A 21289-nucleotide genomic window follows, 5' to 3' on the forward strand; every position below is an offset into this window, starting at 1 on the left:
TGGGCAGATAGTTTCTTCAGCATCAGGACCCATGACTCCTTCTTGCAATCCCTCAACTTGACAACAAAAATATGGGAAATGATAGAAGTGGCTAACCGTTATTAGTATTCGACAGGATTTCCTATCTACAACAGTCTGTTTATAGTTTCTCCAGAAATTCTATGTAAAGTAGACCCAAAATTAGTTGACTGAACACCTAAGAAAATTGACCCAAATGACTGAATGATCATGCTTTGCCACAAGTTCCAATAAACTGTCAGATATAACGCTTGGCGATTGTTGAAGGAAATCACATACGGCAGAAAAGCACCCGCTACACCCCAGCCTTCCATCCATGATTCTGACAACAACCTTTCCAAACATGATTCATTTACGCCACCCTGCAAAGTAGCAGCCACACACTGAACCCAATAGTACACAAACACCAGAGGATCTCACAGAAAATGATCTTTCTCCTCTCACATCCCATTACCTTACAGTCGACAAGTCGAGTCCCGTTACGCTTCACAAACGTATTCAGTCGCCACTTGTCTACATGCAGTTTCAACCTCAATAATTTCACAGTAGTGGTACTTTCTGGCTCTCTAGGTCTGTCAATGAGGGAGAATAAGAGGAGAATAAGATGGCGGTAAAAGACTACATGGTTGAGTTGAAACTTTTCAGATATGAGGCGGCGGTTCTGGCTGGGTGAAGCACGAGTAGCATTTGTCAACCATCTACAGCACGTTCATGTGAGTTTGTACAGGCCAATTCATCGATGCAAAATTTAAAACATTAATCTATTTACAAAGCTTTCTAGATAGAACAGAATGACATATACCTCCCAGGCTGACCAGCGAAACCAAAACAAAGAAACGACTGAGATAACACGAATACCCCCTACCGACCAATAACCCTAAACTCAATCCGCCGCAGCACTAGATACGAGACAAACGCAAAAGAAAATCCCAGCTCAAAGCCCACGTCACCTCCTATGGGAGCCATACCCGCGTGCAAGGCAATCGGCCCGACCCACCACGACTGACTCATACCGAGGACCACGCCCACGACACCGCAAGCAAATGCAGCGGCAGCGGCAATGCCGACGGTGAGCTTATCGGGTTGGTCATAATGTTCAGGGCGATAGCCGGCGAAGCCGCGCTTGAAGAAGAAGTGGTCGCATAGGGAGATCGCAGAATATATGGACAGCCAGTAGGCGATGATGTTCATGAAGTTTTCGAGGATGGCTTCGAAGTGGTCGTAGCCGGGAATGCCGATGGCGATGGAGGCGCATGAACCTAGGAAGACCCAGACGAAACGCGGTACACGCTGCGAGTAGCGGCTCATTACTTGCAGGGTCAGCCCGACGGAGTAGATGTTGGGGCAGTTGTTGGCGATGATGGAGAGCGCTAGGATCACGAGGCAGAATTTGCCGAAGCCGCCTAGGGGTTCGAGCACGGCGGCAAGTAGGCCGCCACTGCCGGAGGCATCGTATCCGGCCTGGTACTTGTTGTGACCGGCGTCGATGGTGGTGGCTGACATGATGGCGATGCCGAGCATCTGCGTGAAGAGCAGCGGGATGATCAGGCCTAGCCAGGCCGAGAGGAAGATCTTGCGCCGGCTCCGGTCAGCCGGCTGATATACTGTGTAGTCGGCTGCGTAGCTGGTCCAGCCAGTAGCGAAGCCGTACACGGTTGACCCGAAGGATAGGACACCGCCCAGCTCGGACATACCCACGCCCATGGGGACGTTCCTGAAGTCGCCTGAGTGGGCGAAAGTGCCGAGAATGATGATGAAGACGATGCACGTCGGGATCCAGCTCCAGTACTCGTACATGTGGACCACTTTGTAACCGGCAAATGTGATACACAGTGTGCATAGGCCGATTATGAGGATTCCTGCGAATCCGGGGACGTCGTTGTTGACTGCGTGAAGGAGCTGGGCTCCGACGATGGCGTTGGCTGCGGACCAGCCGATGCAGGCGAGAACGTTTAGGATGGCAACTGTAGAGAGAAGTATCAGCGGACGATTTCTCCACAACGGACGCAGGGTTTATGATGAGTGGAGCAGCGTACTGAATTTCGTTGGCCACCACCCAAACCAGAACCTCGACAGCACCATCTGTCGCAGCCCGAACGCAGGTCCAAAGCATGAAAAGAAGCAGACGGTCATGATGCCCAGAAGGTTGAAGAATATGTCCACGAGAATTGCATCGACAAACTGGAGTCCAAAGAGTGACTTTCCCAGGACACCGATTGCGAATGAACTAACCACCATGTTGGCTGCCAGCCACTGTGACGGTCAGCAAAGCGCATTCAGCTTGACCCAGAATACCGAAAACGAACCATGCTCCCAATATTGAAATACGAGGTATCCGTCTGCTCCTCCGCCGGGACGCGCTCGATCCCTCGCTGCTCGATGTTCAGCTTTCCCGCCAGTCGCTGGATCCTCGCATACATCGAGCCGCCGTACTCGAAGCTCTGGCCTGGAACGGCTCCATCGGTGCTGTCATCGATGGTTGTATCGGATGCCTGAGGACCCTTTTCAATATCTATGTCTTTTTTGTTCAACATCGTGACGGTAGTGCCAGCAACGGGATTTTGACAGGACAGCACCCCCCAATTTCCAGCGGTGTCGTCTCGAAAATCAACCAGCAGGAAGATATCGCAAGATCCTACCGCTCGAGAAAAAAAAAATAACACTATGCAGAACAAGAAAGCAAGGGGCTCTCAATCACAGACGACGCAAGTTCCAACACAGCTCGAATAGAAAAAACAACAGGAAGAAGAACCAGAAGAATCCATGCTCCTTTAACCCCAATCTTCCCTTCCATCCTTCCCCTCACAAAAGCCAGCAGAATCCTTCCAATAAGTATCCCATCTTCCTTTCCCCCCTCTCCTCAAATCAGGAAGAGCCAAAGTAGGAAGACAGCAGGTCTGGAGCCGATTTCCCCACCTAGCTAACTCCAATCCACGTGGAAATTTACTTTGATGATTGGTCGGTGATAAGCCGTGCGGTGATACGTCGTGATAGGAGGATCCCGCCATTTTGTTCCTCATGCTTTTTCAGTACGTACTCGGCTGATAAGGGCTTTTGGGCTGTTTTCTGGAAGGAGATCTTATCAACTTTGGTACCTGATACTATTTGGCTATCGGAGAAATCAAGTTGTCAAGCACGGATAACTGAAGTACTAGGTACGTGGTTAATTAAACACTCTCCCGATGACCAAAACCCTTATCAGGCACGGCGCCGCAGAGTGGATCGCAGATATCTATCTTCTGGCCCCGGGGTGGCAATTAAGTTTGTCCCCAGGGTATTTCAGTCTCTTCAGAGTGCTTGTCTTTGCTGTGTTCTCATAGTACTAACTCAAATAGCCAAGGTTGCAAGTTATACATCGAGCTTAGTGCATCTACACAACGGTCGTTTGCTCGGCAGATTGTCGGCTATCGCAGGCGGCAATTAGCCCAGCCTAGACCGCCAGGATCTTCAAATATATGGTAAATGGTTGGATTTTTCCAGAATCAATCTTCCGAGTCATCAATTTTGCTACCAATTTGCTAAAAACAAAGGAAATAGATAAATAGAATGTTACACCCATGTATGTACACAAAACGCATGGGACCGGGCTCAAGAGGTATAGTAATTGTAGAATGCAGATCTGTATCCATCCACCGTGCTCGCGTCACATGCAACATCGACTTCTAATGGGGAAGGAAACATAAAAATTGCCAAACGAACGAACACGCTTAGAGCTTGGACAGCATCTTGTTGCCCTGCTTGATCAGGACGGCGGCGTCGTTGACCAGCTCGTCGACGATGGCCTTGGCGGACTTCTTCTCGTTGACGACGGCGGACACCTTGCCCATCAGGTAGGGACGGGCGTTGTCCAGGGTGTCGTCATCGACGTCGTCGGGCAGGTTCTCGAAGTCGTGCTCAACGGGGATGACACCCTGGGCGGTGAGCTTCTTGATCTCGTCCTGGCGGTTCTCCTCCCAGTTCTGGATGTAGGGGTTCATGCGCACGCGCATGGGGCGACCGGTGAAGATGATGGTGCGCACGTTATCCTCGAAGCCCGCGGTGCGGACGGCCTCCTGGTGAGCCTTGGGGGCGCCGGCCTCCTCGGACAGGATGAAGCGCGTGCCGATCCAGACACCCGAGGCGCCCATCATGAGGGCAGCAGCGAGCGAGTTGCCGTTGTACAGACCACCGGCGGCGACGACCTGCACCGGACCACCGGTCAGGGGGCTCTTCTTGTCCTTGCACAGCTGGGCAACGGTGGGGATGAGGACGGTGGTGGGGACGTCACCGGTGTGGCCACCACCCTCACCACCCTGGGCGCAGATGATGTCGGCACCGGCGTCGAGGGCCTTCTGGACGTGCTTGGGGTGACCGATCATGTTCATGTACAGGATACCGGCCTTGTGGAGACGCTCGACGACGGGCTTGGGGGCCACACCGACGGCGGAGACGAACAGGCGAGCACCGCTCTTGATGACGATGTCGACCAGCTCGTTCAGCTTGCCCTTGGTGTAATCGTAGCTAAATACGGGGAAGAATGGGTTAGCTGTCTCTCTCTTCTGGCATGACTGGTGGTGTGTAGAATATGGGGACTCACTTGGTCTTACGGGCACTACCGCCAACCTGGGGAAGCAGCAGGTCCACACCGAAGGGGGCGTTCTTGTCGTTGAGGTAGCTCTTGAGCTCATCGACCTGCTCCTGGAGCATCTCGGGGGTGTAACCGACACCACCGATGACACCGAGACCACCGGCATTGGTGACCGCAGCAGCCAGCTTGGGGCCGGCAGCCACGTTCATACCGGCCAGGAGGACGGGATGCTGGATCTTGAGCAGATCCGTGAGAGGAGTGCGGATTTGTTCTAGCGAAGGTGACTCGTCAATATGGGGTCTCTTGCCACTGCCATGTGTCGGGGTTCATTTCCACGGGCGCTGTGGCACGTGCGGAGAAATCCATGGGGAGGAACTTACGAGGAGAAGACATGATGGATGTGTGATGAGTGGAAACCTGAAATGGTAGAGAAGGGAGAGATAACAGGAGAAGAGATGGAGAGATGAAGGAAAATCCGGGGTAGGAGGAAGGAAAACGATGGAGCGAGGTTAATAAGAAGAAGAAGGGGGAGACGGGCGGGACCGAGGGCGAAGCATCAACAGAGGGAAAAGAACCGAGGCTTTCCAATTCCACCTGATCGGCTTTGCCGAATCGCCTGATCAGTGATCACGGAGCGGGGTTTCTGGTGCCTGAGGCAGCAGGACAGGGGGTTCCATTCTAGGCACAAAGGCTGCCAGAGGGCTACCCTGTCAATCCAGTACTACATAAACATACAGTGTAGGACATATCCTGTTATCATGTTGAGAGTTTTATCAATCAGTGTACCTGTCCATGGAGACCGCACTGACCAGCTTGGTTCCACTGACTAACGGTTATAAATAGGGATCGATCCAAGATTGGGACTGGGGACCACCTTCCAAGGCTAGCCGAGTAAACATTGTAAAGGCAAACGGTGTACTCGAAGTATTACTACTATAATCAAGTGGCTTATTCAAGGGTAATTGAGAGTGTTTCCATCATTCTCATGGTGTATATACATCATCACTAATGCCGAGAATAGCCGAAATCGGACACCATACCACATCCCGATGAAAGACCCGCCAACGCGCTCTATACGTTGACAGCTGCTCCTAGCAAACGAACCGATTCTGGCCAGGAAAGAATGCTCTTAGCTTTTCCCCACCAGCATCGTATTGTTGCGGAGAGCTCCGAACTCACGACTCGGGAAACGAGTCGGATACTGATTCCCACCGGAATAGGAATGGCCCCAAAAATTAGGGAGATACCCCTTGGTAGAGCATTTAGATGAGTAATCGAATAATCTTTCTGTAGGAAAGATGATTATTGATTAGGAGTTGTCTCTCAGTGGGGAATTCTGGATTGTGAGGATAAACATATTGTCTGATATCCTCTTATATAGGCTGGGATCATTGTCAATGCGACAACGAAACGAAGGATCGAGATTAAGATAGGCTAGCTCTGCGTACTTCCCCTGGTTGACGACCTGCAAGAAGACGAAGGTGTCGAGCATCAAGATGCCCAATGGACCTGCCGTGGTTTGTTGGTGTTGAACATGGCTGCTTTTGCAAGTATAGATTCTTCAGCAAAATTCAGGCGAATGCCATCTTGACATACATTGCACATGCACAAAATCATAATCCGTTGACATAAGCAGAACGGATGACATAAGAAGCACATGACGTATCGAATATATTTTCCCGTCCGGCGTGCAACACCCCGCAGCGCTTCACTCCATTCTCACCTCTGCAAGTATGCGATTTGGGTCAGCTTCCAATTGGCATGGTACCGCTGCCCCTGTGAACCACGCCGTTGGTGGCTATCGCTCGTGGTATTCTCCGCGAATTAGTCTTCGTTCCCCAATTGTCATGAATAGCAGTCGAGATCTGGGCAAGAGGCAGGTCCCCTCAATCTGATCTGCGCTCAAATATCATAATCTAACCGTCTCCATCTGGTAGAAATCTGTCTGTATATGGTACGCATACACTTCCTCTGAGACGTCCGTAATATACTGTACATCCGGCAAATGGCTTTTGTTGTCTCATGTATGGCACAGAATAACGCAATGCCATTCGACACTCCCGGCTAATCCACACATCCAGGGCTGCGACGAGCGGTTCAGAAGGATAGCAATCAGATTCCGTCTTCCCGGGCAGATGGCGCTAGCAAATTTCCTCCAACAATATCCCACATTCGAAATTTCTCCCACAGCCCGATAGCCAGATCCAATTCCAGCATGGGCCCTGTGCAGCCACCGTCCCACCGAGCATTCATTGCTCTCGGGAGCAATGTCGGGGACCGTGTCGACATGATCGAGGCAGCGTGTCTTGAAATGGACCGGGTGGGCGTCAAGGTCCAACGCACAAGCTCCCTCTACGAGACGGCGCCCATGTATGTCCTCGACCAGGATCCGTTCCTCAATGGCGTCTGTGAGGTAAAAAAATTTCTCCACCGGTAGTGTACCGATCACCCCAACTGACCTCGCCTAGGTCGAAACCAGCTTGGGCCCGATGGAGCTTTTGGATACACTCCAGGGTATTGAGATCGCACTTGGGAGGAAGAAGTTGATCGACAAAGGGCCGCGATCTATTGATTTAGACATCCTCCTCTACGACCAGCAAACCTTCTCCAACGAGCGCCTCACCATCCCACACCAGTTGATGCTCGAGCGAGATTTCGTCCTCCGACCTCTGTGCCAGTACGTTTCTACATACCATCCAGCCTCAACCACAGTCCAGCTAACCACAACTCAACCAGGCTCATCGGGCACGAAGTACCCCCCTTCCCAGACCACACAACCACCTACGAATCGCACCTGGCATCCCTCGCCCCGCCGCACCCACCCCCAACAGCAACGACGCCCATCTCTCCCACCTTCGGCTCCCTCCACGCCACCGACACAGCGCGCCCAACCCACATCATGGCAATCCTCAACCTCACCCCCGACTCCTTCTCCGACGGCGGCACCCATTCCCCAACCGACCTCGCATCCCTCACAACCACAGTCCGCGACTTCATCGCCGCAGGCGCCACCATAATCGACATCGGCGGTGAAAGCACCCGCCCCGGCTCGACCCCCATCAGCGAAGAAGAAGAACTCGCCCGCGTGATCCCCGCAATCCGGCACATCCGGACCACCATCCCCGAAGCATCCCCCATCGCCATCAGCATCGACACATACCGCGCGCGCGTCGCAGCCGAAGCCTGCGCCGCCGGCGCGGACATAATCAACGACGTCTCCGCGGGCCAACTCGACCCAGCCATGCTCCCCACAGCCGCCAAGACCGGCAAATCCATCATCCTGATGCACATGCGCGGCACGCCCTCAACAATGACCAAGCTAACAGACTACCCCAACGGGGTCATCACCGACGTCGGCGCCGAGCTGCGCGCCCGCATCGCCGACGCCGAAGAAGCCGGCATCCGCCGCTGGCGCATCATCCTGGACCCGGGTCTCGGATTCGCCAAGAACCAGCCTCAGGACCTGGCTCTGCTGCGCGATCTGCACGCGCTGCGCACGAGCACGCATGGTCTGCAAGGCTTGCCGTGGCTGATGGGGCCGAGTCGCAAGCGCTTCATCGGTAGCTTGACGGGTGTGCGGACGGCGAAGGAGCGCTCTTGGGGCACGGCTGCTACTGTCACGGCTAGTGTTGCTGGCGGGGCGGATATCGTGCGTGTGCATGATGTGCGTGAGATGTGGCAGGTTGCGAAGGTGGCGGATGCGATCTATAGGGGGTGATGTGTGTCTTCATCTGGGTTTTGTTTGATAGGGAGGGTTTGGGAGGGTGTAGATATTTCAACAATGTCGTATAGAGAATGTATCATTACCATACTAATGAATATAACACTACTGCATACTATAATCTATTACTTTCGAAATGGGCTCTACGAATAAACAGGAAAAGAAGAAGCAAGTAATAAGTCTAGATATTGCAACCTCGTCCAAAACAGATAATAAGGAACGAAAACTCCAGCACTACCTACCATCTACCTCCCTACCTACTACCTAACTGGCTTTACTCACAACAAGCAGAGCAAGCAAAACAAAACAACACAAACCAAGCAAAAACAGAGCGAAAGAAACAAGATAAAAAGAAAAAGATATACAAGAAGCGAACCCAACTCAGATCAGAGCTCAACTCAACTCAACGTCACCCACAAAGATAGACGGACTGACTGCTGAACGTAACGGGACGAAGATTTTTGTATTGACGCTAGGGAACAATCGCAACCGATAAGTAGAACGGAGAGAAAATTAGCAAGTGGGGAGGCGCAGGGACATTTAATCAGGATGATGGCCGGCGGAGGTGTGTGATTCCTCTTTGTTGGGCGAGGAATCTACCTATCAAGGAAATGGGCGCGGTCGACATGGCGGATTTAACTCATTGAGGGATATAGGGAAAGAAAAGAGGAGAAGAGCAAAGGATAAAACAAACGCCATATAGAATCAATTGGCCAATGGAATATGGTATGGTATGGTACGGTACGGTATGCAAGGCGCGAACTCTCAATCATCTAGCTGTTCAGATAACTCCGTATGGCGCCTGTGTCATGGGTTAGTAGAGGGTTGTGACAACCAGCGAGGCAGACATACCTTGCAATTTCACCGCACCGTCGCCCACCAGATTCGACAGATTCTCCAGATCGTCACCGGCCGTGATGCCGAAGCGGCGCACAAAGTCCTTGGCTGCCGTTTCCAGATCGCCGTAGGTGTCGTCGCCCATAGGCAATTCGTCCTCTGGTCGCCCGAAGTAAGTGTTGCTGGAGATGGCAGTCGCACCATCGAAGTTACGAAGCCGCTCCTTGGCCTCGGACTGGGCATTGGAGTCGAAACGGTCGCGGCCAAAGAATTCGTCGGACGAGATGCCCTTCTGCTGGCCAAATCGTGTCGTGTTCTGCTGGATTTCCGCATCTACAAGGCACACCTGGTTAGTGGATCTTGGGTATTTTCGACCAAATGGGAAGTGAAAGTGGCTCACCATCTTCTGCGGTCCTGACCGCCCCGACGGGACCGACCGAGCCAAAGCCCAGCTTCGGGGCAACCGGTTTCTTGCTGAATGTCTGGCCGAATCCCAGCCGGCCAACGCCCATTCCGAGACGCTCCACGTCACTCGAGTTCCGGTCCTGCGACGACCGAGACGCGCCGAAGCTGGGCTTGGGGGGACTGATGGGCGAGGGGGCGGCGATGGGCTTGGCGGCGGTGGCCGCGGCCGCTTTGGCGTCCGCCGCAGCCTGTTCAGCTTCGGGGTCGTAGCCCAGCTTCTCAATGCGCTCCGCTTCCTCCTTCGCCTTGCGCTCGGCCTCGTCGAAATCGATTGTGTCGGCAGCGACGACCTTCTTCGCGCCAAGCTTGGGGGCCTTCTTAGCGCCCAGGACGCTGGCCTTCTTCGCGGTGCCTGTGGCCGCGGTCTTCCGCACGCTCGCGCTCGACCTGATGGCTGCCGGGGCGGGCGAAGATTCCTTGTCGGAGGCCGAGAGGGGGGACTTGGAGCGGGTGGTGCCGTTTCCGTTTGCGCCCGCGTTCAGGAAGGGCGACGACGTGCGGCCGACGACGGGCGGGGTGCCCGTGCGGGAGGGAGGGTTGCTCGGGCGCTTGATCGAGGGCTTGTCCCACGAGGAGAAGAAATCGTCGTCGGCCTCCGCGGGGGTGTTGGAGCCGTTGGACGGGGTACCAGCCGGAACGTCAACCACGACCTCGTCAGGGAACCTGGCGGTGAGCATGCGGTTAGTTCCTAGACCTTTAATTGATTGCTAGGAGCACTCACTGCCGGGCATCCTCCGCGGCGCGTCTCTTCAATTCATCCTTATACTTGTTCGCGGCATTGCACGTGTACTTGACCTTAGCGTCCTTGCTGGCCAGAGCAGCGGAGCCCCCATGCGACTGGAAGTATTTGGTAGCGGACTCATTACCACCGACCTTCATCGTCCGCAGCTGATCCCATTGCCATTCTGTACGTGTTAGTCTATTTTTCACGGGAGATATAAAATGGCCATGAACGCGGAGAGCATACGATCGAGGTTCGTGGAGCGAACAAAGGAGATGTGGACACCCAGGTTGCGGTGGTTAGAGGAACAGTCCAGGCACAGATAGATGCCAAACGGAACGGACGACCATGTTGGATTCTTGGAGCCACAATCGAAGCAGACCTGGGAGTAGAAAAATCAGCGTGACCGTCCCAGATGGCGAAGTGGTATTGTTAGGGGCGCGAAGAGGGGTACCTTGTTTGCCGGCTTCAGTTTCAATTTCTCGAAGATTTTTTGAGACTCGGCCTTAGAGGCAGCCATAACGAAGAGGAGAGAACAAGAGAGACCGGAAAGATAACGAACAGACCGAGAAAGGGTGGTGTTGTGGGGGAGTCGAAGTGAGGAGGGAAAAGGAGAAGATGACAGAAGTCAGAATAAGGAACGCTGGGAACAACCAGAGAGCGAACAAGATAATATGGAGATCAAATCGGGTCGAGAAGGAGGGTCGAACGTGGTCGGAAATCCACCCATGGATTGGCAGTCTCCGTCTTGCAAATTACACGACATGACGCACGGCTTGGCTGCGATCCAGACCCCTTTTGCGGGGGCTGTCCTAAACATGTATTGCAAATTACTCATTACCCGGAATGATTCCACCGCAAGCAGTCATCCACGTGACCGTATCCGGCGGGAGGTGGGCGGTGAGGCCAATCTGCCCGTAATTTATTTCCATTCTGTGAAAAATGACCAAAACGTTCCATTTCGGGAAATGGAGAAGAACCTCTCGGGATTCATCTGGACTGTTTGAGATACCTCCCATCGTCCTGAGTTCTACTATTCTCCCATCCATGTCATTTAAGCGACCCATTTCCCTTCCTGCAATGTCGCTATGAGTCTCTCTCTTCGCCCCTTTTCCGCACAGGCCTCGCGTGTCCTTCTACTGCGCCCTGCTGCTGCTTCTACTCGGTTTCCCCGCACCGCCGACCTCGCGCGCAGCTATGCCACCTACCGCGACATGGGCCAACAGCCCGGAGCGACGCCCTCCCCGCGGAGGAGAAATGTCACCGTGCTGTCCGACGACGGCCGGTATGAATGGGGGGAGCTGAGCGGACGGGAGAAGGTCGCGCGGGCAACGCAGCAGTCGGTCAATTTCGCCGTTATTTTGGTCGGCGCCGCGCTTACTGTACGACTCAACTGTTCCTGGACCTCACGCCAGTTAGGATAATAAGCTGACGGTGGTGAAATAATAGGGCGGCGTGTTTTACCTTCTCTACACAGAGGTCTTCTCGCCCAATAGTCGCACTTGGCAGTTTGAAAAGGCCGTCGAGCGCATCAAGGACGATCCCCGTTGTACGGATTTGCTGGGAGACCGGCGCGAGATTACGGCTTTTGGCGAGAATACTTGGAGCCGATGGGCGCGGAACCGGCCTATTGCGTATGTTTATCGTTTTCCTTGGGTTATGTGTGGTGGACGTGGCTAACCTGCCTGGTGTAAAGGACAACCGTCGAGAAGGATCGCCTGGGCCGTGAACACTTGCGGATGAACTTCCATGTAAGATTCACCGTTGATTGCGGAGAAATGAACGGAGGGATCTAACTGTCGTCAGGTTGCGGGACCGCGGAACTCCGGCGTCGTTGTCGTGCACATGATGAAGCCGCTCGACAAGTCCGAGTGGGAGTATCAGCTTCTTGCGCTGGATGCCAAAGGTATGCTCTTCTTTGTACATTATGTGTATTCTATACTAATATTTGAAAGGCCACTCGCGTTTGATTCTCGAGCAAGCCCATGACAAGCCTGGCGTGGGCAAGGCGCTGAAGATTTTCGGCATTCAATGGCGATAAGCATTGATGTCGGATGAGCAGTTGTCAGTATATCGGCACAGGTACTGACTCGACTTCCACGGCTATCTAGACCCAGGAGACTGCGGTCGGATAGTAAGATGTCATGGAAGCGTGCCTCATCTTTGTATACATACCCCGGCGGGAGACTAGCCGAGGGATTCCCAAGAGCAAACCGGACTCGATCCAGTGTTCTCCAAGCCAGTGCTACTATCCCTGGCCACTATTCGCTTGTACCATAGAATGAACATTTACGAATACCACACATTTACTCCAAATCAAATCAATTCTAACATATTTCCCCCGTCTAAAAATCTTCCAATCAAACCCGCGGCCCCTCCAAAATAGCCCTCGCCTCCTCCCCCCTCCACCAACTCTTCCCCTCCTCCCCAGGGAACGCAAACCGATCCATACTCTCCCCCTTCATCTGCACACTATACCCGGGCTCCATAGGGGTAACATAGTACCCCTCGCGCACACTACTCGGATGCACAAAATGCTCATGCAAATGATCCACATACTCCAGCACGCTCTTCACCCCACTCACAACCACATAGTCAATCGTGCTCAAATGCTGTGTATACTCCGGCAGCCCCACGCCGCCCGAGTGCGGCACGATCGGCACGCCGAACTTGCGCGCTAGCAGCAAAATGGCGAGAACCTCGTTGACGCCGCCGACCCGACACGCGTCTGCTTGCAGCACTGTCAAAGCGCCAGCCTGCAGAAGCTGCTTGAAGATCACCCGGTTCTGGCACATCTCGCCTGTGGCGACGCCGATGGGTCCGTGTGGGGTGTGTGATAGGGCCTTTTTGATCGCTGCGTGGCCGAGGATATCGTCTGGGGAGGTGGGCTCTTCGATGAACCAGGGCTGGAATTCCGAAAGCTCTTGCATCCAGGTTATGGCTTCGGGGACGGACCAGATCTGTATTGTTTGTTGGTTTAGCTCGGTCTATACGGTAGCGGTAGGGTGTATATGGGGGGTGTAATACCTGGTTGGCATCCACCATAAGGATATTTCCCTGGTCATAACCGATCGCCTCGCGCGCGATCCGCAACCGCCGCTTATCATCCTCGAGGTTTCCTCCCACCTTGATCTTAAAGTGGCGGTACCCCTGCGCAAGCGTCTCACTCAGCAACGCCTTCATCTTCTCCTCACTGTACCCCAACCATCCCGCACTGGTCGTATAAGCCGGCACAGCCTGGCTTTGCTCCGCCTCACGGATACGCTCCTGCTTACCAGGCTCGACCTCCTTAAGAAGAGCGATAGCCTCCTCAGGCGTCAAAGCGTCAGTGATATAGCGGAAATCGATGCAGCGGACGAACTCCTCGGGGGTCATGTCCGCGACGATGCGCCAGACGGGCTTGCCGAGGGTCTTGGCCCACAGGTCCCAGAGGGCGTTGACGACGGCGCCCAGGGCGAGGTGGATGACGCCTTTTTCGGGCCCGATCCAGCGCAGTTGGCTGTCTGAGACGAGGTACCGCCATGTTTGGCCCCAGTCGGAGGTGAGGTCGTCTAGGTCTTTGCCTACGACGAGGGGGGCCAGGAGGGTGATGGCTGCACAGACGATTTCGTTGCCTCGACCGATGGTGAATGTCTGTTGAGGTATTAGCTAGATTGGGACTTGAGGTAGGGTCGGAAGTATCTCACCATGCCGTGTCCTTCGTGGTCGGAGTCTGTGTGGAAGATGCAGTAGCCGGCGGAGTAGTCGCCCGCTGCGTTCATGGCGTCGGAGCCCGTCTTGTCGAGAGATGTCTTGTTCGCGCGTTAGTGACACAGTAACAGCACTGCGCAATCAGAGCAAACTCACCGGGAACCGGACATCCCGGGTACTGAAGCCTGTAATCTTCACCATATTGTCTGGATAGGAGACTGAATTCGATTGACGCGGGGTGTTGACGACGCAAGAAGTATACCACACAACTGCACACTACTTCATTAACATCCAATATGAATTCTTCAGTAACACACACTGTGAACTTCCAATCCGCATAAACCTCGTCTCAAACCGCAAAAGAATGAAACGTAGCAGCAGCCGAGTGGGACAGTAGCAATTATATGGCAGAGACACCCCTCATCAAGCAGGCTAAATCGGGGTTAATGCGCGGGAGACGCTCACTGTTTCTCCACGATTCCTCTAGGGTTCTGTGGGGAAGGGACCTGCTGATTGATGGGATAATTGGCTCCGGGCATGGCGTGGGTTTCTCCACCATTGATGTCTAGTTTGGGGACTGTCGGATTATCTCCGACTTGAGCACACTGGTTGGGTCCTGGATGACCTGTCTAGATTCCTTCTGCCTTTGATAGTGTATAGGTCTACGGTGGTATGTATATACATTACGGTTGAAGAGTTTGTAGATGAGTGACAGCAGGAAGGCATCGGTCAGGAAGTAGTATGATCGACACTGACCCCCGCAGTCAGGGTTCATCAACGGGTTCATTCGATAATCACCATACTCAAGCCTCGCGAAAGCATAAAAGTACCTAGTTCTAATGGTGGATGTTGACGAATCGAGAAAGAAATGACCCCCCTATGCTATTCATGATACTGGAGCTTCCCTTAAACGTACAATATGCGTATGAGATAGACTAACGTAATTAGATCCGGTGACCTGCCTCGCCATGCTCCAGGGAAAACCAGCGAGAAACCGTGAGGAATGGTCTTTAACTGTTCGAACTGATCCCCGTGAGAAGCAATCCATGTTTATCCAGAGAGCCCTCGTTTCTCGCTCTCCGAGAAGAAGATGATCATCCGCCACAGCTTCCGCACCAGTACCTCGGCCTCTTCGTCCAGTGCCTAAAGTTGTCAAGTTAGCAATTCGAAGCCCCAAGAAAGAAATAAACCAAACAAAGAGATTAAAGGAACTCACCATCTCGAGTTGTTCGACCAATTCCTGCGGCTTGCCATGCTGTCGCACATGCTCCTCCACCACATCCACCAACATCTGCTCCTGCACTCCCAAATACTCCATGATCTTCTTCTCCACAAAGGGTTTGAGCTGTTCGCTGACAATGCTGTCGTCCACAAACTCCCACTTGACCTCCCAGTTCCACAATCCCTCCTTGTCGGCGGGAATCTCCGCTGCGAGCTGTCGCACCGCTTGGGCGCGCTCTTCCTCGGTGAGCCCCGCGGCTTCGGCGGCACTGTCGAACTTGATCGGGATGAGCGGTCGTCGGGCCGTGGCCTCGGGTTCCTCCTCGTCTTCCAACAGCCCTTCGACTTCGGCCACGGTGCGACGGTGGGTGGCGGCGTGGGCCTTTTGGGCCGCTGCACCGAGCGACAGCTTGAAGCGCTGGGGTTCTCTCGGGGCCTGGGCCTGGGGCCGGGTCTCCATCTCCTCCGCCTGGCGCGCCAGGAAGTCGTCCGCCATGCCACGGGCCTGCTCGCGTTGCTGGACGGATCGAGCGCGCTCGCGGTCCTCGGCCGCGCGGTCCGCCTCGTCCATGCTGACTTCGCGGGATCGGAAGGCAGCGCGGTTGCGCAGCCAAGCCCCACGGTCGGCATAGTAGTCGTGGACCTTGCGGCTCGCTTCCATGTCGTCGTTCCAGTCCCGGAGTCGCCGGTCCATGTCTTCCTTCGCTTCCTGCAACCGGCCGTCTTCTTCCTTGTCCCGCTTCTTCTCCCGTTCGAGAGCCGCCGTTCTGCTCCGCTCGCGATTCAACCACCGTCGCTCTTGGTCGAGGAATTGCTTTTCTTGCTCGGCTTCCTTCCGTTCCTGGCGGCGCCGCTCGAGCTCTTCGTCGCTCGCGTCAGACTCCTCGTCTTCCCGGTCAATGTGCACCGACGGTCCACCGTTCATGGATCCTCCGTTCACGAAAGATACTCCCTTTTGGTAGTCCTTGGGGATCTGCACTCCGAAACCCTTGGGTCCAGTCGGTGCGCTAGGCGTCCCGCGGTCCCGGGGACCGAGAGGGATACCATTCGGACCGGCGGCGGGCCCACTCGGCGCGGCGGCGGGGGGAGAGGACATTCGGCTCGGTCGCGAGCCTGCATTGCGAGCTCGTTCCATGGACTCAATTTCCTCCTCGCGCCGGAGGCGCTCAATATCCCTGCGATTGCTACGATCACGGAAGGCAGCGATTTCCTTGGCGACCGTTTCTCTCATGCCCGCAGGAATATCGGATAATTCGTCCTCCACGGTGATGGGGATCGTGACGACTTCAGCCGAGGTCCCGTCGTTTTGTCCTTCCGCATCCTGCATCGCCGTGTCACCTTCGCGATCGATACCCGAGCCATCTTCTTTCTGGGCGGGAGAGGGAGGATGAAACATGTGCGACAGTACGCCGGAAAGGGTTTCGCGAGCCGCATCGATCCGGGATTGGCGTTCAGCAGGATCCTGTTCGCCTCTGCTGTTCTCGTATTGCTCGAGGTATTTCGTAGAGTTTTCGTCCACAACGACCTGTTGACACCAAGATTAGCATCTTTTTAGGAGAGGTGTAATAGATAGTGCATACCAGCAACGTGCTTTTCTCGATGTCGCTGTCCTCCTTGTCAGCCTCCTTTGACGGAGACTGTCTCTTCACAGGCACTTCAATGTCCTTTAGTACTTCCACAGCAGTACCTAGACTTTCAGGGTCCTCGTACTCTGCGAAACCGAACTTGCACGGTTTTTCGTCCGCGTCCGTCGCACGGATCCAGCGGCGAAGATTTCCCGCCGACCGCAGGATTTTCTCGACCCCCTCGTCGCCGCCGACGCCGTCGGTGATCCCTCCGACGAATATTGTTCGCACGATCTCGTCACGGGTCGGTGGCTGGAGCTGCATCATGGCGTCTCGCACATTCTGGCGCTGTGAATCCGCGTTGGTCGAACCCAGACCGGCGCGTCGTCCCGGGCCATCGCCGCCGCGCTGGTTGCTGGTTTCCGGAGTCGCTGGTTTGGCCGGTCCCGATGTACCTAGGCGGATGACGGGGGCCGAGAAGTTGATGTTGGGCATGTTTGGGGGCGGTTGAAAATTGGCGGGAAAACCCGCGGGTCGGCCGGGCTGCTGGGCGTTCGCCTGCTGCATCCCCGGCACCGGCGCGGTACCAGGAGCGGCCATTCCGGGGGCAGCCATACCGGGGGGAGGAGCTGGCTGGTCAGTTTCCAAGGCTTGGTACTGGGGAGAGGTCAGCGATCGATGGGACTCACCCATTCCTGGAGGTGCACCTGGATAGGCTCCGAAGTCTGGTGGACGGCCATACATGCCGGGAGCTTTCGAGTCATGTCAGTATATGATGGAAGACGTTCATACAAATCTAAGACCAGGCGGATCAGACTCACGTTGGTAAGGATTGTACATTGCGACAGATTTCGCACGCGATCGGGGCAGATGAGATTGGAAAAAAGACCGCGATAGACCCCTGATGGGAGGGAGAAGTACGCAGCACTTGTTGACTCTAAGTCACTGCTATTAATCCAGGAAAATGACACCCACGAAAAGAAGACAAGGCGTGTCGGGGTGGAAAGAGGGGATGGGTGTCTGGGGAAGAGACGCAGAGCAGTTTCGGGCGGATTTGAAGCTGGAAAATCCCGGTGGTCCGTGCTGGGTCTTGGCGCTGTCCAGATCAATACGGATATCAATGGATGACTGTTTCTGGAGATCTACATGGCTTCAGGATCACAGTATTGACTACTTGATAGTTGCATTGTTCATTCAATCGATATGTCAACCCAATACAGACCATAACTAATCGGTATCAAGGGACAGAAGGAAAGCTAATAGGCCAGAATTGCCTGCAGCTGATACCTGTGAGATCGTACAAGTCTACGGGCTTACTTTAAGAACGACCACAAGCTCGAGAGGATGCTTTCGAAGTCGAGGACCTGTTCGTGCTCTGGGATGGTATCTGTCGGTGCGAAGATACCGGGAGATATAACACCAAGACCAAAAAGAACAAGATCCTGAGCCCCCAGCTTGGACTACACCATTGTCGAACAATGGTGACTAAAGGCGAGAAGAAACCTGACTCTAGCCAAGAGTTTAAATCCGTCCCACAGGGGTAATATCGCTGGCTCTAGATCAGAAACAGACACCGCAACCCGTTGAAAATCCTACCAGGTAGGATGCACTTTGTCTGGGGTCGGCGATGAGAAGACTGGTTGACCAATCCGAGATATTGATTGTTCGCCAGTCAGTCGACAGATAGCAAGTTGGTGGCTCAGGGCTTGGTGGATGCGGGCCGTGACGGTGCCCAATATCCGCCCAGTCCGTAGACAAAGACCAAGTAACGTCTGTTGCTTGAGGAATTTATCCGGTGGGGAGTCGAGTGGATGACAAACCGGTTGGAAAGTCAATTGACAAGATCAAGATAAAATCCGTCGTTCAGATGACCTTTGACCGACATGAAGATGGACAGGGGTTGGAAAAAACAGACCGACCAGGGCGAGTAGAGAGGGACAGAGAAGGGACCATGACAACCAGGTTGACAAATTCCAGCAGGAAATCAGGTATTCCAGGTACCATGAAAAGAGCATGTAGTCATGGATCATGGATCATGGCGTGGGAGGAAGATGAATTAATTGGGCCCCACGCAGCCCCTCCATGGATCCGGACCGCAACACACCGGACGTTGACGCCATACCTTTTTCTACCCGCAACCGTCATCCGGCCCTCATCTTTCTTCTGCAAGTCTCTTGGTTATTTCTTTCTTCTTCTTACATTACTATCTCCTGAATCCTCACCCCTCTTTCTCTTATTCTACAGATAACTAGGTGAGTAGAGATTCCCGTTTCTACCCTCGTGGAAGCTCCATCGTCGCGAGTAGAGCTCTGATAGCTGACCCCACCTGTTTTCTCTTCCCGCAAAGGTTAAAGAAACAATAGTGATCATGCCAGGTTTCTCGCAGGCTACCGATCTCCAGGCCTGGAAGGAGCTCCAGGACCACCACAATGCTGTGGGCCGGAACATCGTCCTGAAGGAGCAGTTCGAAAAGGACCCCCAGCGCTTCGACAAGTTCAGCCGCACGTTCTCCAACACGGTGGATAACTCGGATATTCTCTTCGACTACTCCAAGAACTTCCTCACGGAGGACACCCTGGCCCTGCTGGTCAAATTGGCCAAGGAAGCCCAGGTAGAGGAGCTCCGGGATGCCATGTTCAAGGGCGAGCACATCAACTTCACCGAGGACCGCGCCGTCTACCATGTCGCTCTGCGCAACGTCAGCAACCAGCCCATGCACGTCAATGGCAAGAGTGTTGTCGAAGACGTCAACTCCGTGCTCGAGCATATGAAGGAGTTCTCCGAGCAGGTTCGCAGCGGCGAGTGGAAGGGTTACAGTGGCAAGAAGATCGACACCATCATCAACATCGGCATTGGTGGCTCCGATCTGTAAGTCCTCCGCAGGCTACTTACCATGAAGACTACTCACCAAGACAACCCAGGGGTCCCGTGATGGTGACCGAGGCCCTGAAGCCGTACGGCCAGGAGGGGATGAAGCTGCACTTCGTGTCCAACATTGACGGCACCCACATCGCCGAGGCTCTCAAGCACTCCGACCCCGAGACGACCCTCTTCCTGATCGCCTCCAAGACCTTCACCACGGCTGAAACCACCACCAACGCCAACAGCGCGAAGACGTGGTTCCTGGAGACGGCCAAGGATGACTCTCACATCGCCAAGCACTTCGTGGCCCTGTCCACCAACGAGGAGGAGGTCACCAAGTTCGGCATTGACAAGAAGAACATGTTCGGCTTCGAGTCCTGGGTAGGTGGCCGCTACTCCGTGTGGAGCGCCATCGGTCTGTCGGTCGCCCTCTACATCGGCTTCGACAACTTCCACGAGTTCCTAGCCGGTGCCCACGCCATGGACAAGCACTTCCAAGAGACTCCCCTGGAGCAGAACATCCCCATCCTGGGTGGCCTGTTGAGCGTCTGGTACAGCGACTTCTTCGGCGCCCAGACGCACCTCGTGTCTCCGTTCGACCAGTACCTGCACCGGTTCCCCGCCTACCTACAGCAGCTCTCCATGGAGAGCAACGGCAAGGCCATCACCCGCACCGGCGAGTACGTCAAGTACACCACGGGCCCCATCCTGTTCGGCGAGCCCGCCACCAACGCCCAGCACAGCTTCTTCCAGCTGCTGCACCAGGGCACCAAGCTCATCCCGTCCGACTTCCTCATGGCCGCCGAGTCGCACAACCCCGTCGAGGGCGGCAAGCACCAGCGCATGCTGGCGTCCAACTTCCTGGCCCAGTCCGAGGCCCTGATGGTCGGGAAGACGCCCGAGCAGGTCAAGACCGAGGGCGCGCCGGACAACCTGGTCCCGCACAAGACGTTCCTGGGCAACCGCCCCACCACCTCGATTCTGGCCCAGAAGATCACCCCGTCGACGCTGGGTGCCCTGATCGCGTACTACGAGCACCTCACCTTCACCGAGGGCGCCATCTGGAACATCAACTCCTTCGACCAGTGGGGCGTGGAGCTGGGCAAGGTGCTGGCCAAGAAGATCCAGAAGGAGCTGGAGACGCCGGGGGCGGGCGAGGACCACGACGCCTCGACCCGGGGCCTGCTGTATGCCTTCAAGAAGAGGTCCAACCTGTCATAAGCGTCGACGGTCGATTCGGTAGTGGGAAAAAGAAACACAATAATTCAAAACCCTAGCGTGAATATCTGATGAGGACATGAGTGACCATATTTCTGTTTAATAACCTGTTATGGAGCATACGTCCAATCAAAATGACTTGACGATGTAATGCCTGTGACGTGTCGGACGTGTAGATCAATTGATCGTATCCTAATAACTACTCCGTAGTTTTATAGTATCCAGACAATAATCAATTCAGACAATACCACAGCCATCCAACAAAGATGTAGAAAATATGTACCCCCCCCAAAACAAGGCCCAGTCTAGCCCGCGGAGAGCACACCCGACACCAAACCCAAAAGGGTCGGAAGTGCCAGAATCCTTGCCGCAACCCAAGCGCAAAACACCGTGTTGTTTCACCT

At 54.5% G+C, this 21289-nt stretch overlaps 8 protein-coding genes across 8 annotated transcripts; 3 read left to right on the plus strand and 5 right to left on the minus strand.

Annotated features, from left to right (window-relative positions):
* Nucleotides 1-791: 791 nt before the first annotated feature.
* On the minus strand, nt 792-2873 carry P168DRAFT_272453 (cytosine permease). The gene is made up of 3 exons (XM_024835320.1): nt 2325-2873; nt 2055-2271; nt 792-1982 (listed from the first exon to the last, which is right to left on the minus strand). The coding sequence occupies exons 1-3, from the start codon at nt 2550-2552 to the stop codon at nt 880-882; spliced, it is 1548 nt and encodes a 515-aa protein (XP_024691459.1). The 5' UTR covers nt 2553-2873; the 3' UTR covers nt 792-879.
* A 620-nt stretch (nt 2874-3493) lies between these two features.
* P168DRAFT_291976 (nitronate monooxygenase) lies at nt 3494-5115 on the minus strand. Its single transcript, XM_024837504.1, has 3 exons — nt 4966-5115; nt 4595-4856; nt 3494-4518 (listed from the first exon to the last, which is right to left on the minus strand). The coding sequence occupies exons 1-3, from the start codon at nt 4976-4978 to the stop codon at nt 3726-3728; spliced, it is 1068 nt and encodes a 355-aa protein (XP_024691460.1). The 5' UTR covers nt 4979-5115; the 3' UTR covers nt 3494-3725.
* A 1685-nt stretch (nt 5116-6800) lies between these two features.
* P168DRAFT_283606 (folic acid synthesis protein) lies at nt 6801-8303 on the plus strand (the record flags this gene model as incomplete). The annotated part of the gene is made up of 3 exons (XM_024836066.1): nt 6801-6998; nt 7054-7262; nt 7322-8303. The coding sequence occupies 3 exons, from the start codon at nt 6801-6803 to the stop codon at nt 8301-8303; spliced, it is 1389 nt and encodes a 462-aa protein (XP_024691461.1).
* A 776-nt stretch (nt 8304-9079) lies between these two features.
* On the minus strand, nt 9080-10849 carry P168DRAFT_320402 (ADP-ribosylation factor GTPase-activating protein; the record flags this gene model as incomplete). Its single annotated transcript, XM_024840364.1, has 6 exons — nt 9080-9108; nt 9159-9476; nt 9544-10271; nt 10330-10513; nt 10576-10711; nt 10784-10849. 6 exons carry the CDS (start codon nt 10847-10849, stop codon nt 9080-9082), a joined length of 1461 nt encoding a protein of 486 aa, XP_024691462.1.
* A 518-nt stretch (nt 10850-11367) lies between these two features.
* On the plus strand, nt 11368-12616 carry tim21. Its single transcript, XM_024841392.1, has 5 exons — nt 11368-11711; nt 11779-11963; nt 12026-12080; nt 12136-12235; nt 12285-12616. Exons 1-5 carry the CDS (start codon nt 11418-11420, stop codon nt 12368-12370), a joined length of 720 nt encoding a protein of 239 aa, XP_024691463.1. The 5' UTR covers nt 11368-11417; the 3' UTR covers nt 12371-12616.
* Nucleotides 12617-12689: 73 nt separating this feature from the next.
* On the minus strand, nt 12690-14220 carry P168DRAFT_312122 (mandelate racemase/muconate lactonizing enzyme family protein; the record flags this gene model as incomplete). The annotated part of the gene is made up of 4 exons (XM_024839551.1): nt 12690-13289; nt 13357-13962; nt 14016-14120; nt 14176-14220. 4 exons carry the CDS (start codon nt 14218-14220, stop codon nt 12690-12692), a joined length of 1356 nt encoding a protein of 451 aa, XP_024691464.1.
* A 660-nt stretch (nt 14221-14880) lies between these two features.
* On the minus strand, nt 14881-17815 carry P168DRAFT_328845 (uncharacterized protein). Its single transcript, XM_024841393.1, has 5 exons — nt 17627-17815; nt 17495-17557; nt 16821-17434; nt 15236-16765; nt 14881-15162 (listed from the first exon to the last, which is right to left on the minus strand). Exons 1-5 carry the CDS (start codon nt 17643-17645, stop codon nt 15070-15072), a joined length of 2319 nt encoding a protein of 772 aa, XP_024691465.1. The 5' UTR covers nt 17646-17815; the 3' UTR covers nt 14881-15069.
* A 1138-nt stretch (nt 17816-18953) lies between these two features.
* On the plus strand, nt 18954-21138 carry P168DRAFT_193080 (glucose-6-phosphate isomerase). The gene is made up of 3 exons (XM_024833034.1): nt 18954-19057; nt 19160-19673; nt 19727-21138. Exons 2-3 carry the CDS (start codon nt 19174-19176, stop codon nt 20886-20888), a joined length of 1662 nt encoding a protein of 553 aa, XP_024691466.1. The 5' UTR covers nt 18954-19057; nt 19160-19173; the 3' UTR covers nt 20889-21138.
* The last annotated feature ends 151 nt before the right edge of the window (nt 21139-21289 follow it).

This window comes from Aspergillus campestris (assembly GCF_002847485.1).
Source record: "Aspergillus campestris IBT 28561 chromosome Unknown P168scaffold_9, whole genome shotgun sequence".
In the NCBI taxonomy this organism is placed as follows: Eukaryota; Fungi; Ascomycota; class Eurotiomycetes; order Eurotiales; family Aspergillaceae; genus Aspergillus; species Aspergillus campestris.

Excerpts from the sequence above, each read along its gene's own strand:
- P168DRAFT_272453 (XM_024835320.1), bottom strand. The coding sequence starts at position 2,552 with ATGTTGAACAAAAAAGACATAGATATTGAAAAGGGTCCTCAGGCATCC. Across the intron at positions 2,272-2,324 it reads ATTTCAATATTGGGAGCATG|TGGCTGGCAGCCAACATGGT; the intron begins GTTCGTTTTCGG and ends TGACCGTCACAG. Across the intron at positions 1,983-2,054 it reads GTGGTGGCCAACGAAATTCA|TTGCCATCCTAAACGTTCTC; the intron begins GTACGCTGCTCC and ends TTCTCTCTACAG.
- P168DRAFT_291976 (XM_024837504.1), bottom strand. Across the intron at positions 4,519-4,594 it reads GGTAGTGCCCGTAAGACCAA|CTACGATTACACCAAGGGCA; the intron begins GTGAGTCCCCAT and ends CCCCGTATTTAG.
- tim21 (XM_024841392.1), top strand. The coding sequence starts at position 11,418 with ATGAGTCTCTCTCTTCGCCCCTTTTCCGCACAGGCCTCGCGTGTCCTT. Across the intron at positions 11,712-11,778 it reads TGGTCGGCGCCGCGCTTACT|GGCGGCGTGTTTTACCTTCT; the intron begins GTACGACTCAAC and ends GTGAAATAATAG. Across the intron at positions 12,236-12,284 it reads TCTTGCGCTGGATGCCAAAG|GCCACTCGCGTTTGATTCTC; the intron begins GTATGCTCTTCT and ends AATATTTGAAAG.
- P168DRAFT_328845 (XM_024841393.1), bottom strand. Across the intron at positions 17,435-17,494 it reads AGGTGCACCTCCAGGAATGG|CTCCTCCCCCCGGTATGGCT; the intron begins GTGAGTCCCATC and ends CTGACCAGCCAG. Across the intron at positions 15,163-15,235 it reads TGGTCGAACAACTCGAGATG|GCACTGGACGAAGAGGCCGA; the intron begins GTGAGTTCCTTT and ends TGACAACTTTAG.
- P168DRAFT_193080 (XM_024833034.1), top strand. The coding sequence starts at position 19,174 with ATGCCAGGTTTCTCGCAGGCTACCGATCTCCAGGCCTGGAAGGAGCTC. Across the intron at positions 19,674-19,726 it reads GGCATTGGTGGCTCCGATCT|GGGTCCCGTGATGGTGACCG; the intron begins GTAAGTCCTCCG and ends AAGACAACCCAG.